Source organism: Berghia stephanieae, chromosome 3, assembly GCF_034508935.2.
Source record: "Berghia stephanieae isolate SIO BIC M18660-M18661 chromosome 3, UCSD_Bste_1.3, whole genome shotgun sequence".
Lineage (NCBI taxonomy): Eukaryota > Metazoa > Mollusca > Gastropoda > Nudibranchia > Aeolidiidae > Berghia > Berghia stephanieae.
The window spans coordinates 61,004,477-61,023,822 of record NC_088362.1 but is presented as its reverse complement, the minus strand read 5'-3'; the positions used below and the strand labels follow the sequence as shown (position 1 = coordinate 61,023,822).

The 19,346-nt window shown below is 33.9% G+C and overlaps 1 protein-coding gene across 1 annotated transcript in view; it reads left to right on the top strand.

Annotated features, from left to right (window-relative positions):
• LOC144968126 (mediator of RNA polymerase II transcription subunit 14-like) overlaps positions 1-19,346 on the top strand; it is a 43,314-nt gene that overhangs the window by 16,228 nt on the left and 7,740 nt on the right. The window contains exons 13-34 of the mRNA XM_078906137.1: positions 323-411; positions 1,279-1,319; positions 1,846-1,958; positions 2,398-2,466; positions 3,345-3,384; positions 3,986-4,111; positions 4,889-4,967; positions 5,547-5,706; positions 6,347-6,542; positions 7,103-7,146; positions 8,358-8,489; positions 8,749-8,825; positions 9,552-9,663; positions 10,247-10,295; positions 10,532-10,669; positions 11,189-11,280; positions 11,858-12,007; positions 12,282-12,356; positions 14,948-15,024; positions 16,273-16,390; positions 17,541-17,828; positions 18,358-18,541. Coding sequence (XP_078762263.1) covers positions 323-411; positions 1,279-1,319; positions 1,846-1,958; positions 2,398-2,466; positions 3,345-3,384; positions 3,986-4,111; positions 4,889-4,967; positions 5,547-5,706; positions 6,347-6,542; positions 7,103-7,146; positions 8,358-8,489; positions 8,749-8,825; positions 9,552-9,663; positions 10,247-10,295; positions 10,532-10,669; positions 11,189-11,280; positions 11,858-12,007; positions 12,282-12,356; positions 14,948-15,024; positions 16,273-16,390; positions 17,541-17,828; positions 18,358-18,541 — 2,449 coding nt within the window. The remainder of the gene's footprint in view (positions 1-322; positions 412-1,278; positions 1,320-1,845; positions 1,959-2,397; positions 2,467-3,344; positions 3,385-3,985; positions 4,112-4,888; positions 4,968-5,546; positions 5,707-6,346; positions 6,543-7,102; positions 7,147-8,357; positions 8,490-8,748; positions 8,826-9,551; positions 9,664-10,246; positions 10,296-10,531; positions 10,670-11,188; positions 11,281-11,857; positions 12,008-12,281; positions 12,357-14,947; positions 15,025-16,272; positions 16,391-17,540; positions 17,829-18,357; positions 18,542-19,346) is intronic.

Here is a 19,346-nt window from a genome sequence, read left to right as displayed (position 1 = left end):
TTCTTCTTCTTCTTCTTCTTCTTCTTCTTCGTAGTAGTAGTAGTAGTAGTAGTAGTAGTAGTAGTAGTAGTAGTAGTAGTAGTAGTAGTAGTAGTAGTAGTAGTAGTAGTAGCAGTAGTAGTAGTAGTAGTAGTAGTAGTAGTAGTAGTAGTAGTAGTAGTAGTACATAGTAGTAGTATTAGTGGTTGTTGTATCATCATTATTATCATTATAGCATAAGACTCTTTTATAGCATCAATAGACATAGACTCATTTAGAGTCAGAGTCGTCGCCTTTATGATTATATCTCCATAACTACTTCAAACCATTTTTGTACTTTCAGACCAAGCGGCTGATGAGTGACAGACTCGGAGACAGCATTCACATTGAAGAATACGCTCTCAGTAAATCCTTGACCATATCATACTGGAGGTAGGTCCAGATTTGTAGATAGGGTAGGGCTATAGATAGAATGAAGTTGACGTCTTTGTTATTGTTTTTTGCCATCCGCGTTTATAAGTAATTCTCATTAATCTGTATTAACCAGACTATAAACATTTAAGGTTACACGTAGTATTGTGTGTTGGTCCATTATATTTCTGGATGGCAATGTTGTGAGATTCTCAGCCAACTGCACACTATCTATAGGAGTTGGAGTCTGTCTGATGCCTGGAATGTTCCAATTGCAAATCTAGGGTAAAACTTGATATTTTTTAATTAAAACAAATAAGCAATGATGATTTTTTTTTCCTCGGATAAAATAGACTTGTGAAATACAATTTTATAATAACAATTGTACTGATAATAATGATGATGATGATGAGGATAACAATAATAATATTATTAACTGCACTGATGAAATAATATTTTAGAATTTAGAATATTTATGTTGACAGAGTTTTGTAACAGAAATAGGCATGTGGTATGTTCTAATTTTTTATGTTAACAAAGCAGAAATCCATTCTGGAATGCAAACAAAACGCAATTTAAAGTTAGAATGTGTGTCGTGATAGTTGTCTTTCGTCGATTATTGTGCATTCGATGTATCTCTTATTAAAATAGTAATTGGGTCATTTTTTGAAGTAATGATAATAATAATGATGATGATGATAATAATAATAATAATGATGATGATTATAATTGGTATTATTATTATTATTATTATTATTATTATTATTATTATTATTATTATTATTATTATTATTATTATAACAATAATTATAATGCTATATCATTTACAACTTTTTATTGCTACAAACTCAAATGACATTTTTTTTTCTTCTCGCTTTCTATATCCAGAGATCAACTAAAGAAAGAGAAGCCTGCAGATGGTTACATCAGTGAGTTTATTTTGTCAATTGATTAACAATTTAATCTACGGTGTGTCCATAAAATCTGGGTACATAGTGGTGAGAAATAATTCCTCTAGAAAGAAAAAAAAAACATTTTTATTCAATTGGGATTTAAATGAATAATATTTTCACACGACCTCTCACAAATTTTAACATGAATGAATAAATGAAAATAAATTTTTTATAAAAGTACCTCATGGACCCAGCTTTTGTGGACCCCTTGTATATTTTATTTTTATTTTTCCTCCAGTAGAGGACACAATAATTTCAAATTGATCAATGAGAAGAAATTCGTTTAATTTTATTAGCAATTTCCCCAGCACTATACTTGCATTTCGTTACATTTGAGCATGGATATGAAGAACAACTCTTTATTTTTTAAATTTTTTTTTAAATCTCAAAATCAAAGAGCTTAATTTCTTACTTTATTATTTTTTTTTTACTTTATTATATGTCTTTGTAATAATGTCTGGTGACAAATGTAAAAACAGTTTCACACTGTTTTGTCTTTCAGTCCACAAGCTGAGTGTGCACGTGTGTGAGGAGGATGAAGGACAACCTTTACAAATTTCCCACCAGCCACCCATGACGGCAGTCGAAGGTCGGAAAGTGGGACTTGCTATAAAGGTACAGCACGTTGTCATTTTTAATATATATTCAGAAAAGGTGTGGAACTGGCTCTTCTGTCAATAAAGATGAGAAATAAAGGTTATGAAGGGCTAATTGATGCAACACTCCCCACCTGGCTGAGAGAGAGAGAATGGTGGCAAGCGGACACATTAGCCAGTGAGCTAGAAAGCCTCTTTATGCTCTATGGACACCTTTGTTTTAAAAATTCTCTTTTTGTTGTCCTTCCTTAATTGATTTATATATCTAACTATTTTTTATACATTTTTATGATTTAATTATTTTTTGTATTCTGAAATATTTTTTTGTATTAATTATATTCTTCTATACAGGGTGATTCGTTGTCAGTTTAGAATTATTGACGCATATTTAATTAAAATTTTATTAGTTTTCCCAAACATTTTTTTATTTTTAAATGTATTATTTTCTTCCCACACAGAGTGATCACTTGTCAATTGAAAAACTGTTGATGCAAACCATTGAAGTCAGGACTCATTCAAAACTTAAGGTAGGTGATATCCTTGTCCTTCTCTCACTGCTTTTATTTAGAATTATGTCTCTACAAAAGAACATTTAGAAACAATCAAAGAACATTGTTTTGTTTTGTTTTCTGTGATTCCCCCGCCTCCCTCCCTTCCCTTCTTTGATCCTGAATATTAGGATTTTTTTTTGACATGTTTAAAATAATAGTTTTGATGATTTCAAATTAGGAAGTTTAGTCTATCAGAATACGAAAATATTTATTTCGTGTATCACCTAATAATAATTTACAGAAAGCATAAATTTTCTGTTATCAGCAGTTAAAATTAAATGGGTGTCATTTTTTAGATATGAGAAAAAACATAATATCTAAAGGAATGCAACAAATCTGTCTGAAAGGAGTATTGAAAGAAAAAAATTACGCCCTTTCGCAACGGTACCATTAGATATCGTAACCTAGGCATTCAACGAAGGAATATAGATAATCTATCAAACAAGATGCCTGATGTCAACAGGAATCACCCATGTTGTCCAAAGTTTAAAGGAGTATAAGGGAATAAAATAGCTGAAGTAGGTTTCATCTGTGCATGAACTAAGCACTTATTTAAAAGATGATAAGACAAGAAAAAACTTAATGTGAAACTCATATGTCATTTGACATTCTTGTCAAGTTTCCCCCCACCTCTCATTCTCTGCTCCACGAAATCCCTGGGAGATAGAAATCAAGTCAGTTGTTTTCCAATGCTCTTCTTTTCTTTTTCATTTTGAAAAAAAATATGACAAGAAAAGAATAATTTGAAAATAAAAAAGAACAAATTCAAAAGAGAGAGAAAAAAAAATAAAAATCAGGAATTATTAACTATGTAAAAATTTAAATGATATTTTTTTTCTTTCTTTCTTTTACAGGAATTAGCAAGAGAACTACAGAGAATGGTTGATGGAAAATGTAATTTTGAAATATTTTTTTCAATTTTTAAAAAAAGGAATTTTATTTTGCTTTCTTTTACTTTAAAAAAAATTGTCAAGATGGTTTAAAAATTTTTTTGTTTTCATCAATTAAACACTAAAAAGGATTTTATGGTTATACTTCTCTTCTTTATATATATACAATATCCCAGTTTTAGCATTGTTATTAGTCATCAAAAGTCCTTCAGAGCCCTTTAGCCTGTGGAGCTGGAGTGGATCCAAGTTTCTATAGCCTGAAACAGACAATAGTAATTGTATGTTAGCCTTTAGATTAATAGATGCTAGTCTATTGCAAAGAGCAGACCCAGCTACGCAATCTTTGCTGCTGGGTGGAAAGGGGGGTCAGAAAAAAAATCTCCATTGCACCAGGGATCAATCTCAGTCCCTTTGCGTGTGAAGCAAGTGTTCTACCAACTGAGCTATTGCGATCTCCTTTTATTAGCTATAATTTGAACAAATTTTTTCATAATTTTTAAACTGACATTTAATGAACTTATTGCATTTATCCAATCATATTTATTTTCCGACTGAACTTGCATGGATGACAAATTTTGCTGTATATTTTTTTCACCCTGATTTAGGTGAAGTCTGCGACATGCCGGTGGCCCTTCATGTCAGTGTGCTCAGCCCCTGTATGTCCTCCGAGGTCCTGCGTATTTCCATCGATGTGCAGACCGGATCGTATATGGCTTCAGTCCCTTCTTGTTGTAAGCGGAAGCGAACATTTGATTTTTTCTTTTTTTTAATGAGAATAACAGCTTCATAAAAGAATTCAATAATGATCACTGAATGTTTTGAGCTTAAAAGCCTTCTACGGCTAACAACAGAAATGATTTAGATGGTAATTCTTAGTGTTTAATCCAGATATATGGGAGAAAAGATCTATTGTACTTGCAGGTTCCTTTTGACAGATGTCATTGTTCATTGGTTGCATCAGCACTGCTGTAATATAAAGAGAAAGCTGCTGTATGAAGGAAATTATCAAAATTATTTTTTAAAACACTGTTGACCATGATGATGTGATAATGAATAAGGAATTTTTAATATTTTGTTTTTATTCCTTTGGTTTCTTTGTAATCAAATATCAAACAGGAAAGAATTTCTAATGTGAAGTTAAATTTAGAAAACAGACGCTTTTTTTCTTTTTCATTTGTTGACATTTTTTTTCTTACATTTGACTTTTTTTTTCTCATCAGAGCCCCTTATAATATTTTATTTAATGTGTGCTTCCAAAAACAAACCAAAAAAAAAAAAAAAATGATCTGGTATAATGTTTTTCTTGTTTTTTTATAAAATTGTTGGTTTTTTATTATCAAGTTATTCTTTGAAAACCAAATAAATGTAAACATTGTTTTATTTCTGGTAATGCATTCAAACCCCAAAAGATCAAACTTTATTATTGAAAATAATAAGGAACTATTAAATCCTATAATTGTTAAATTTCAATTGTTTTTCTTTTTCTTTTTTTTTTTCTTTTCTTCCAGCTCATTCTGTTGTACAAAATATTGAAGACAGTCTAAATGCTGAGCATAGGGGAATGGAAAGATTGCTGACTAAACTCAAGTAAGAGTTCAAATTTTATTATTTTTTAAATTTGACTACCCGCTGTACTGTGTGGTCTTGAGCAAGTCATCTCGCCCTTGCTTATTTTGCGGCACTGTACTGCCGCTGATTCCTGGGTTATTCCAGTCGTCCCTTGGAATATACCTTAAAGACCAATTTCCCCTCTGGGATGAATAAATAATAATAATGAAGCATTTATAAAGCGCACCCTTCCACTCAAAGGTGTTCATGGCACTATGAAAAAAAAACATTTTAAAAAAACAGTTATGTTACAATCCATAGTTAATCAATGTACAAATTAAAAATAAACAACAGGCTAAAAGGCACTGAAAAAAAGTTCTGTTTTCAGATTCTTTAAAAAAATTTCAAATGGAGGGCTGAATCTAGTTTTAAAACTTATGCTGTTCTATAACCGAGGAGCACTGATACCGAAAGCTTTACTGTTAAATTTGTTTGAATAAAGGGATTTTGTTGGGGAGTTTTGTGTGGCGAATGTCATGAAAACCACATTTTGGCACAACCTTGCATTCCGCTTTTATTCTATTTTTGTCACTGATGATTTGATATTGTGAATTCCAGGGTACAGCTGGTTCTTCAGCGTAGTGAGAAATGCGTCCAGTTAATGATGACCACATGCTGGCCATCCCTGCCTCTCATCAACCTAGAGAATCATCCCCTGAGCAAACTGGCCCCAACCCGCCTCTATGTCCGAGTGCCCAAACAGCATGGCTATTACGTGGTAAGGTTTGGAATTGAAGAAATGTCTCAGGTTTATCAATGAATCCAAGTTGCTTCTTCAGTCAGGAAATATGAAACATTGCCTGTGATCGGCTGATTTATTCTATCTTTGTAGTGTTAATATTTGATTGAAGAAATGATAGTAATCTTCAAAGCCTTTGATAAAAATAATAATAATGATAATTTTGCCTCCAATTTCAGATTTTCATGAGCATCTCTAAGCCATTAAAACTTATTTAGAATGAAAGTTGATGCCAGACTACATCATTTTAAGTATTTTGAAGTCTTACTTAATCATTGTGAGGGTAAATTGTTGATTTTTGAAATAAACTAAATAACTACAATCTCCCAAAATTTACGAGTTTTTTTATTTTCAAGTATACAGGTCTGCTAAACATGAGCATCTCTAAGCCATTAAAACTTATTTAGAATGAAAGTTGATGCCAGACTACATCATTTTAAGTATTTTGAAGTCTTACTTAATCATTGTGAGGGTAAATTGTTGATTTTTGAAATAAACTAAATAACTACAATCTCCCAAAATTTACGAGTTTTTTTATTTTCAAGTATACAGGTCTGCTAAACATGAGCAATGGATTTTTATGGGCCACGTCATCATTAGTTATTGCTTTGAATTCCAGGTATTGGAAGTTTGTGAGAAAGGCCAGCGTAAGGTGGAAGTGAATTACTACATGCTGGAGACGACCCAGTGCACGGCTGAAGGGGTGGAGGACGATATCGGGGAGGAGGCTGTCGTCAAAGCGTTCATGAAGGCAGGACGTCTCACCCCCATTGATGTGTACTCTCTCACCCATGGAGAGTTTTGCAAGGTCTTTGGTGAGGCTTGGAATTGTTTGTTCTGTGGGATAAAGACTCGACCTCTGTTGTCTTAAGGAAAAAGACTTTATGTTCACTTATAATACGTAGCCACATACAGTCTTTTTCTTCAAGATGGCTAACATGATCTGCCCATTTTCATGAAAATATTGAAGTTATGAATATGAAGAAGAATGATAAGAATATTTTGGTATTGTGAAATGCCTCTTCTTATTGAACTTCATTGAATTTGCCCTCAATACTTTTATATTTTAACACGCCATCAAATTATTCCCAGTGCCTTTGTTGTCATTGCTGATTTCTAGAGATTTCCAATTTTCTTAATCAAATTACTGATAATTTCAAATACTTTTAACCATAACCCATCACTTCTAACATTTGAAATAATTTGATGTTTGGGTTTTTTTGTTGTTGTTTTTGTTTTGTTTTGTTTTTTGAAAATTTTCTTTTTCTTTATGTCTAATACAGGATGTGATGTAAATTGCACTACCTGTTTATATTTATCGAATGAATAAGTAATAAGTTTTCTTTGAAGCCTAATTTTCATATAACTTCAACAGAGGGTATCCCGTTGAACATGGATAGTCTGACGAGAAAGAGGAAGGTTTGTGAAATTTTTATACTTTTGAAAAATTATTTATCGCAAATATTTTTTTTTTTTTGCTCTCTTTCTTATAACATAGTATCTTTGAAACATTGTTTACGATTTTATCTCAGACAATGAAGATCATTCTCATATATCTGTTTTGTAAAATTTGACATAAAAGATTATTGATATGAAATTAGATAAATATCTTTAATAGTCTCATTTATTGACTAATTTTGTTGGCCAAGGCATTACCGGAAATGTTCACATCTTTTGTCTTTTGCGAATGAAACAGAAGCTTATTTTTTATTTTCTCATTATTTTATACTTCTTCAAGTAGTAATTATTTTTTATTGCATCCCAGTTCATTAATCTGCCGTGCTCTGAAAAAAGCATGTATTTAAAATTTTGGTCAGAAAACTAGTACTTCAAATATTGATCGATTTGATTAAGATGACTCTCATCTTGTCAAAAACTCTCATAATTTGGACTTAGAAATCCCAGTTTTGAGAGTTTTTGACAAAATGAAGGTCAGTTTAATTGATCAATATTTGAAGTACAAATTTTCTGGCCAAGATTTTAAATACAGTTTTTTTTTCAGAGTATGTCAGTGATGCATTCATGACTTTCGTACTTTTCTGGGTGGGGTTCCTGACCTCCCATAGTGGGCGGGGAGGTACTTACTGTGTCTCCTATCCCCCTATATCTGTTTTCCAACATGCTCTCTGTCTTTGTCTTGGTTTGAGATTACTTGATTTTGTCCTGGCCCTGGCCGGATACCCTAGCCAGGAGGGAAACAGTAAAATGTACAAGTAGAGATTTGGGAGATGATTTTTTTGTTTTTTTTGTTTTGTAAATCATCTCTCTGTTATGCACTGTATTATGTTTTATTTTCTTATTATATATAATTTGTAAGCATTTGAGTGTGTTCCTCTTACTGGAGACCTGTGCTGGATGAGACTTTTAGGTGATCTCAAACTAAGTACTTTGATAGTGTGCTCTTGGAATCTACACCTGTTTCTTATTTAAACCAATTCAACTTTATCTTCCTTTTCTTTGGTGCTTTAATTGTAATTTTAGAACTTTTTACTATACCATTTTCGTCCTTTTTACTGATATAACATTAATGTGTTGCAAGCGCCGTAAAACCCTTAAAAACAAAACATACAAAACAAACCAACTTTGGTAGATTTCACACTGTTAAGTATATTGGTTTTCACAATCCACAGATATTCCTAGGGGAGAATGGTGATCATTCCGATGCCAAGAAGACCAAAGGCTCCCCATACTTTGTCAGTGAGCTGGCCTATCTTTTGGCCAGGACTGAAGAGAAAATGCCCTTTGTCTTCCTGGGAGAAGAGGTTAGATTTACAAATATTGATGTTGGTGATGATGAAGATTATGGTGATAGTAATGATGATGGTGATGATTTATTATTATTATTATTATATTATTATATTATTATTATTATTTATTTTATTACTGCTCTATATTATTATTATTATTATTATTTATTATATATTATTATATTATTATTATTATTATTATTATTACTACTACTACTACTACTGTTGTTGTTTTTTATTATTATCACATTCACCATTTGCTCTTTATTTCAAGTTATCTAAGCAAGGGTTCAGCCATGATGGAGGAGTTGTGGACAACAGCGGTGCCTGCCTTGCTCTTGGCGTCTTGTAGTGAGTATTTAGTGTCAAAATGTATCATTTTCGTTCTTATGAACACAGAATGCTCTGTGACCTGTGAATATAATTGTAAAGAGCAATACGAGGCTGTTTAAGGCCTTGGTATTTCAAAATGTTAGAGCATGTTTCCAAGAAAACACTATAATGTATTCACTCTGTTATGACTCTGATGCATTAAAAAATTGAGCTGTTATATTTCGCTATATATCCACTAAATGTGCACAAAGTACTTTCTACCAGATTTGACAAACCCAGCTACCCAATCTCTGGTGGGTTAATAGGGGGGTCAGAAAAAATCTTGACTGCACCCAGAATCCCTTTGCCAGTGGGTTGAGTGCTCTACCAACTGAACTATTCGGATCCCCGCTTTCCACTTCCTGGGGTCCCAAATATAGGACAAGATGTGACGCCTGCAAGGTGCTATTGTATTTTTTTTGATAGACAGCACGGTTACCGACCAGGTATTCATTTTACACATGAGTATAGTGAGAGATTGTGAGTTAAGAACCTTTTCTAAGGACTCAACTCTACACTACTCAATCAAACCAGGGACCTGCAGGTCACATGACCATAAAGCAGCAACGTTTTAGTGAAAAAATGATTTTTAAAAAAATAGAAAACATGATTTTCAATTTGTAATGGGAGAATATTGCTGAACAATTTGGTGACAATTCTGAGAATGTCAAAACTAGTTAAAATATCAAACAAACTTTCTTTCAGTTTTCCTGAAATCAAGAGTCTGCCAGAAGAAGTAAATGATGGGTTGAGAAAACAACTGTTGCAGTGCAAGTTTAGAATTCAGAATCGACAGTCAAAACTGTGGATTGTTGAGGTAAGATATGATTTTTAAAACTACTCCTTAAAGAAGTAAAAAAAGTTTAGAGCTGCAGTTTATCCTGATTTCTGTAGTGTTAAACGGACAGCAGCAATTTCACATTACCCATTGGATAAGATTCCAGTCTATTGCAAAGTACTTTCCACCAGATTTAATAGATGGCTACCCAATTGCTGCTGGATGAATAAGGGGGTCAGAAATAATCTCCACTGCACCCAGAATTCCTTTGATAGTGGGGTTAGGGCTCTACTAACTGAATTATAAGAACCCCCACCCCAAGATGAAGTCAACTCTAAATACTTGTTGCAAATGACAAATGGAAGAGATAAATAATGTCTAGCTGAAAGAAAATGATTTATTTTCTTTGATTTTGATGGTAGGGAGGGGTTGGGGGTGAGGTATTTTAGTGATGAAAGTGATAAGTGTGTTTAATAATAAAAAAATATTTTGCAGATGATAAATATTATTATAAATAAAATACTTGTCTCCAAGAGATCTGAACGTTTTGTGAAGCTGTTTACCATGTGATTTAATTATTATTGATAATTTGTAATCTTTCTTTTCTTTTCTTATTTTACAGTTCCTGTTTGCAAAATCCCCCTTGCCAAGTATTCATATCAAAGAGCTAGGTATGTAATGTTTCTATGGAAAAATCTTGAAAGTGATTTTGATCCTCTGGATTTGATATGAAAAGCTCTAAAATTCCCATTTGTTTAATATTCAAGTGGATTGTAATGTATTCTTCTCTATTTGTCGTGTTGTTGGTAGAGTGGTGCGGTGTCTTGTCTTGAAAACATACATACATACCACTAGACCACATAGCCACACTGTATTTCATGACAGATTGGTATTGTTTGTTTTTCAGGATCAATTCAGAGGTTCTGTATGCTCCAAGAGATGACCGGGGACAACGTAAGGAAGACAGTGTCTGATGTGTTAGATGAATGGACTTCCATTGCTTACCTCTATGGGGCTGTACAAAGATTTGCTGAAAGCTTGAATGGTATGGTCGTATCTTTAGTTGTTGTAGCAGTAACCCTATTTCTCTTCCATGTCGTCATCCTCCTCCCCCTCTCCTTATCTCCTCCTCCTCTTCATCGTTCTTCTTCATCGTTCTTCTTCTTCTTCTTCTTCTTCTTCTTCTTCTTCTTCTTCTTCTTCTTCTTCTTCTTCTTCTTCTTCTTCTTCTTCTTCTTCTTCTTCTTCTTCTTTCTTCTTCTTCTTCTTCTTCTTCTTCTTCTTCTTCTTCTTCTTCTTCTTCTTCTTCTTCTTCTTCTTCTTCTTCTTCTTCTTCTTCTTCCTCCTTTTCTTCTTCCTCATTACTATTATTATTATTATTATTATTATTATTATTATTATTATTATTATTATTATTATTATTATTTTTACAAAACAATTGTTACAGACTTCAGGATAAATTATCACTCCATTAACCGGATAGACTTTTTTTCTTTGAAAAAAAAATAAAATTCTGGTTTAACAAATTAAAAAAAAAAAAAATTATAATCTCTTGTGTCCTCAGACTCCAGAACAGGCCTGTCCTCCATAGTTGAGATCCAGTCGTACAACTACCGCAAGCTGACCATGGCATATGGACCAAACATGTGTAGTCTGGTTAGTTTTTGTGTTCATCATCTGTGTACAAATGTCTCTTTTCTCTGTTGTCATTATTAATTATTAGAGTTTGAGAAGATTTAAGATTGTAGTCTGGGGTATTTTATAACTCAATTCACCCCCCCAACACTTGTACTTGATTCCACCAACAATACGTTGACTGTGAACGACGATGCTTGGAAAGAATATCGATGGAAATCTCAGTTGTTTAATGGAAAACAGTTTTTAAATATTCTTTGATTCCACTTAAAATATCTCTTTCGTTTATCTGGAATTTAGTAATATATTTATGTCTTTATTGTTTTTTGTTGTTGGCTGAAGAAGGGTTTTGAGTCTGAAATGTTCCGTGTTTGGTATTTTGTTCTTTTTTGAAGCTGTTATATTCATTTTTGTTTATTACTCTTTACAGTCCACAGCTTCTAGCAGCCTAGTATCACTTAAACATTTTTATTGCAATATTTGTTTTATAAATTGTTTAATTGCATTCTTTGATTGTATCTTTATTAGTTTGTCAAAGCTGATATCATTATTTACTCTTCCCCCCCCCCCCCCCCCCCACTATGTTGTAACAACCCAGGTAAGCATCAAATGGAACCAGTTTACCAAGAAATTCCAGTTGTCTTTGGGAACTCGTCTCCCATCCTCATCAGCCAATCCACACATCCCCATGCTGCTTACCCTGGCAGAGGAGTTTAACTTACACTGTAGTTTGGCTCAGTTATCCCAGGTAAATCTTCATTTTTATCTCTTTTTTTTTTTAATCATCGTTATTTAACTTACCTTTTCTTTATTAAATTTACAATTTGGGTAACAAGTCAAAATTTTAAAAAATTACTTGTGATTTTTTTCCCATATATCACTAAATAGGTGTGAGCTTTACCATAAAGTGCAATCTAGATGTATCCATATTCTATATATTTTAAAATATATATTGGAAATTTTGATATTGTTTTCTATGTTGTTATTTATTTTTTAAATTATTTTTTTTATAACCTTAATAGACCCTTCACGACACTTGGATGCCAATGATGTCCATCCACAAACTGCCATCAGCTGCCGTGCTCGGAGCCACAGAGGTAATTTGTATAGACGTCACAATTTATATTATAAAATTAATGTAAATGACATTAGGAATGCAAATGCGATGGACTATGTTCTAGAGATTAGTTTGCCTTTATGATTGGTTTATATTTTCTCCATACACTAGTAGTAGTAGTATCGTTCGGCTACACTTCTATGTTCAAGGTATCAATCCAGGTTCGGAAGTCATCATCACATTTGTTGATGGTTTCAAATCCCCCTTCCAGTTTTGTCTCTGGGCAATCTAGTACGAGTAGGTTTGCATCTTGTGGTGCTTGGTTGCACTTTGGGCATTTTGGTGATTCTTGGGGCCCCCATTTGTACATACACTGAAGCCTGTTGAAATCAGGGTAAGGCACTCTACAAATGTCATTTATTATTATTTGCTTTTACTAAGTGTCTTAGAAGCCACTTGTCACAATGCCAATCTGGGGGTAAGAGAAGCTTCATGTCTAGTTTCTACCCTCAAAATCAGATCATGAACGACTCTCTGTGGATTTAGCGTTGCAAACACTTTTATTAATTTATTTTAAAAAGAAAGAAAAATTGTTACAAGACTTTGATGAGGGTGCTTCATTTTAGATTTCCATAAAAACCTAATGGGTCTTTTACATGGAACAAAAGTGTGATGTCAAAAAAACTGGTTTCACTCTCATGGAAGTCTAAAGCTACTCTTTCGGGGGGACTGGATACATACCTTGTGTCATTGATCTTCTGTTTTCAGAGTGATGGCATCTTATTTTCTAGTCTGAATATATATGTTGGTCGTCAATAAAGATCATTCATCCACACTCTTTTACATTCCGTAATCATCTGCCTATACACCCTGATGCTAAAATAGTATTGCCACCTTATGATTATGATTCAATATGTAACTTATTCATTGTTAGTCCTCCGAAGGACTAGTTAAATACACACTTCAAATGAGTTTGGAACTGGAAGAGATGAAGGAAGTTGACATCACAACTACTCTGCCCTATTTGTATTATTTTTATTTCATGTTTCGTCAGGATATTCATTATCAATGGTACATTTATGAAATAACAACTATTTTGTTGTCATTCACCCACAAGTGAAAATTTTCATTTTTCTTTTTTCGTTTAGTTGTATTACACTTGGATCCGAAGGTCCTGGGTTGGATTCCGCTCTGAGCAGCTCATGGTTGAGTCCTTGGAAAAAGGCACTTGACTCACATTGTCTCACCAATCTTAGGTGTAAAATAAGTACCTGGCCGTTAACAGTGTTGTCTCTGTTGGAAAAATTTTGATATCGTCTAACAGGCGTCATGACTTGTCCTTGTGGTGCTGTTGTCTCGGGACCCCTTGTAAAGCAGTTTAAAGAAATAAATAAAAAATAAAATTCCCTTTATTCATCCCATAGGGGAAATTTGTCTCTAGGGTCTATTCCAAGGGAAGACTTGAATAACCCAGGTGTTAGCCGCAGTGCAGTGCCGCAAATGGAGCTAGGAGGAGGTGACTTGCTCAAGGCCACACAGCACAGCGGCGGGTGATCGAACTCGGTACCTTTCGGGTACAAAGCAAAGACCGTACCGCTGCCCCATGCTGCCCCACTTAGAGCACTTAACTGATATTGCGCTATATAAAAGCTCAAGAATTTTACTTTTTTCTTTTCTTTACCAACACACAGGGGTTGCCTTTACAAGTAGGTGTATTACTGGTTATAGAGCACACGACACTGACACTCTGTTCGTTGAATATTCATCTAATATCAGTTGTTTTCAAGTTCAGCCATTCTGTAAAAATACATTTTGATTTTCAAGTTAATGAGCAGATAGATATTTGTTCCATTTTCCCCAGACAAATTAAACTCAAATTGTCCCCAAAGAGAGACAAATTTTTTTTTAAAAATTTCTTTCCCATCAAATAAAGTTTGTTTTCTTTTTCTAAAAAATCAGAAAAAATAATTATATTGAAATTCTGTTTTCTCATCAGAAGGGTTTTTTTTTCCCATGTTTTTTTTTTTTTTTTTTTTTTAAATTTAGCCATTTACTTGTCTCATACGATTTTTTAATATGAAAGGATCAAATGATCAAATTTATTGTTTTGTTGTCAGCACGTTTCAGATTATTGAATTTGCTGAAAAAAAAAGTAATAAATTTGATCTTGTGACAAACATGGGTAATCTTTTTTAAAAAAAATTATCAACTTGATCATTTTGTTTTTTTACATTTACTAATGTGTTTCTGTTACTTAATATAATTTGCTAACATGTATGTATTTAAATGGTCTCTTCCCTCCATATCCCCATTACCTAAAGCATTTTCTACTACAACCATCATGATTTATTCTAATGTAGTTACTGTTTGGCTATTTTGATTCTTCTTTTTATTTTGAAAATTAATTGATTTGATTCTTTGTCTACTCTTTCTTTCAATTTTGAATTCATTGATTGGAAAAGGGAAAAAAAAGAAAGGAAAAGACAACATTTTTTCCTTCCATCTTAATCAAATGCTATGGTGTATCTGTGACCTTCAATATTTGAAAATCTTTTTCACCCCAATTTCCCTCTGTTGCGAGAAAATAATGAATGTTATGCAATATATTTTCATATTTCTTGTATCTAATAGATTCCTCGCCAGCATCTCCAGTACTTTGGCATCATCCCACAAACAAGCTCTCATGTACGAATCACATTCAGAAACAGGTGAGTGTCTTACTTGTCACGTCAATTGTCCTTTTTCCAAACTGAGTTTGTATCAGGATGGTTGTTTACCTGGTCCATCAGTGATGGATGAGCAATAGGCAAAAATTTCAAACCTACAACAATTCTTTATATATTGATATTTTTAAAAGTGTGTAGCGGGCATTTATATCAATAACGATGAGGGATAAAGGGAATGGAGAGAAGTGGCAGGTGAAGACAGATAATGAAAATATCACAGTGCCAGGTAGCCAAATCTAGGGTCACATTTCTATGACACCCACCACCTGGCTAAGAGAGAGAGAGAGGGGTTGGCGAGTGGATGTACTAGCCACTGAGCTATTTGGCCTAACTGACACTCGCTTTCAGATCGGAAGGTCCTGAGTTCAAGCCTCACTCTGCGTCTAGTTGAGTCCTTGGAAAAGGCTCTTTACTCACATTCTCTCACTGTACTCAGTTGTCAAATCAGTACCTCGCCGTAAACAGCGTTGTCTCTGTCAGAAAAAAATTTAATATCGCCTCACAGGCGTCATGTTTCATTCTACATGATACGTGTTGCTGTTGGTCAGGGACCCTTTGTAAAGTGCTTTGAGCACATTTAGTGGATATTGCGCTATATAAAAGCTCACAACCCTCCTCCCCCCCCCCCCTCCCAAATAAAAACAAACATACCTTTATTTCTCATCAATCTTTACCTTGATAGAATTGTTGCAAAACTCCTGACTAGCGAGAATTATGATTTTAGGTTTTCACCAATTTTTTTAAATTTACAAATTTAATGTTAACAAATTGTTGCTCACAACTAAGGTTTCAAATATAAAAAAAAAGATTGAAATCCTGTTCATGAAAATAAGAAATTAACAGACAACAAATGTCTCAAAGTATTCATGGAAATATATTGGACCCTGTCAATTTCCTCACAATAATTAAAGATACAGCATCTTTAACTTTTATTCACAATATCCACTAAACGTTCTCAAAGCGCTTTACATTGTATATTTCTAGTATACATTGGTGTAATGTATTACTATCACTCTAGCTGGCCATGAATGATTGAACGACAGCCATTGTTTTGAACCGCATAACAAGAGAGAGAGAACTCTTGTCTTTATATGTGGTCCAACACAGACAAGGGACACAACTCAATAATTATATGGTATGACAAAAACGTGATTAATTCCCTTGATGTCTGACAGTTGGCTCACAAGTGGAAAATCATGCAATCCGTTAAATTTTTATTGTTCTTCCCAGCTACTGCATCGATGTCCATTTCCTGGGCAACAAACAAGTGGCAGTCAGGGACGGTGCATACAGTCTATTTGATCCTACCAAGGTGTTGGAGGGACTCCAACCCTCCCCTGGACTCAAGGTTGGTGTCTTCGTGGTAGCCAAACATGTTCTGTTGTGTTCTGTCTCTTTTATTTCCTTTATCTCTTGTCATCTTAAATATAGGATTTATGTCCTTGTCTCTGAATGAGATGATTGGTTTTTACCCTGGCTGGCATCTTTCACATAGAGGGAAACAGTTGTGTGGATGGTTTTGTTTATGGGAGATTAAATATATATGAAGCTGTGCCAAAAGGTTATTATGTGACATTCGCCACAAAAACACTTCAATGATAAGTTATTTGGTAAACTAAGGAGAAAATTTTTTTTTTTCAGTTTCTATCAGTTGAATAATGTAAAAAATAAACCAAAAACTGGCTCCAAAAGAATATCAGAAATAGTTTCTCAAAGTGTTCAAAGAAAGTGTGGCCAGATTATCAATTTTGTCCACACTTTTTCAATAGGTGAAACGAAATATTTTTAAACCCAGTGACTGTGATATCAAAGTGATACTAAAAAAAATAGAGAGAAATGAATGAAAATGAATATACAGATTTGAAAAAGAACAAAGTATCAAACACAGAACGCTTCAGGCTCAAAACCCTTCTTCAGCTAATTACAAAAGTAAAAAGGACATTAATGCATCACTTAATATCCAGACAGGCGGTTGAGAAACATTTCCGTGATTAATCTTTTTAAATGCCTGAAGTTAGCAGTAAGTCTGCAGTAAGGCCCCCCTCCATCCTGATCTGTCCTCAGCTTTCCTAATTTGTGTTGGGCTGTCCATCCTATAGGATAAGCTAATTACCCTTAAAATCAATGGAATAATGTCATGAACATCTACAAATTTGTTACAGTGAATGACATAATCAGTCGGATGGTGAACAGGTTTGAACTGAAATATTGCAAAGTTTAATTAGAAAGTCAGTTTTTATCAAAAATGACTTCTTGTCATAAATAATTAAATCAACCCTTTTTGTACATCTATGGGAAATATCAAAGCTTAATTTCACTTCTAAATATTTTTTACAGCAGAAAAATTGCTGGATACCTTTCCCATACATCTGACCAGAACTTCATGAAAAATCACCCGATTTACTTCAAATAAAGAAAATGCAAAAAAAATGCAAATCCAAAATTTTCACTTCCGACTGATTATGTCATGCACTGACACATTTTATAATCGTCCACAGTCCTTCCTGTCCATCTTTGCTGATGAGAATGTTACGATGGGATTAGGACGAACAGCGTCTTCAGTTACAGATGACGACCAACCGTCTCCGCTGGGAATCGACCCAACAGACATGTTCATGACCCACCTGCCCTCCACCGGCTCACCAGCCCAGCGAGCAGCCAACCAAGCAGCCGCTGCCGCAGCACAACAGCAGAGACAGGACAGCTTCCGATTTCACAGCCCTATGACTCCTCCTTCCAACCCACACACACCTGCTTCTCCTGGATCGGCCAGATTGCCTGCTGGGGTGAGTTGCCAGATTTTGGGCTTTGAAATTTGATATAATGCAAATTTTGCTGCTTGTAGCTCGAAAAATAAATCACAATAGTCAAAAGGAATGGAAACTTCAATTTAATTAATGAAACCACAGATCATTTTGACGTTTCAGGTTTTTTCCTTTGTCAACAAAACATCATGAATGAAACACTAAAGACGAATGAAAGGATGCTGCTGATGAAGCTTCCATTCTATTTGACTATTTTTATTTATTTCGTCATTTGAAAAGCTATGCACTTTTGGAGGAATTTAGATGTCTCTCTCACGAAGTTGAAATTAAACTATAAAAGTGAAAATCTGATTATAGACCTGTCCAGTACTACAAAAAATTGGTAGAAATATGAATTTTTGTTGCTGAGGGCAAATCAAATTATTTCTAAAGCTATCTAAAGTGACTTTTTCTTTTTTTTTTTCCTTGGAAACTACGAATTGTTGAAATTTCAAGTAGGCAGCTCTGAAATTAGACACTAAAGCGTTTTTCATAAATGTTCTTTTATCAGGTGAACCCGTCCCCCTCGGCAACTCTGATGGGCACCCCGTCTCCGGGCACCCTCCTGACGGCCAATTCCCCCAGTAACCCACCCCTCCATGTTCCCTCCCCATCCTCCTTTGTCCCTGCCCCCTCTCCACAGTCATTGGTCGGTTTACACATGCAGTCACCAGCAGCTTCCTTCATCAGTCCCGGTAAGAATTTTCTTGCTTAAGATAATTTAGTTTCATACGTTAAATGAGGCTGTGAAAATTCATTTTCATCCATTTCTATCCTTTAAATATTGTGAAATAAAACGAAAATTGGCGATCTTTTTCCAATAGAATAGCAGGAAGAGTTTCTCAAAGGTTCAACTAATTGTTGACAGAATATCAACATTGTCCACACTTTTTCAACACTTTAAAAAGCTATAACTTCTATAATTTTGTTGATAGATTGTCAGTTTTTGGTTTATTTTTCATAATTTAATACAGAGAACCTGATTAAAGCGATTTTTTCCCCCGTAGTTTTCTAAAATATCTTAGTATTGGAATGTTTTTGTGGCAAACATCCCAAAAATGACCTTTTGGCACAACCTCATATAATGATGGCCTCAGTCACAAATCACTCAACTCCAAGAATCTGCAGGTCTCTGATTTCAGATTCAGATCATTTTTCAAACAATGACGCATCATGACTATGATAAATACTGGGTCAATGAAACATTGAGCTTTGGTAAATTTGTGGAGTTTATTTATATTTTATTTATATAAATACTGGGTAAAGCACTGTATATACTCCATTTTGGCTTGCTAAAAAGACCATTCATATCTTTTGAGCTAATATATTGTCTGTAGTTGTATTTTAAGATATTTTAAAAATATCTCTAGCAGAGTTGGGATTTCCCCGAATTGAATGGTTTGCGATTGGAACCACCGATATCACTATCAATGCCTTAGATCTGACGCTTATTCAGATTTAATATATAATATAATATAATGTATATATAATATAATATAA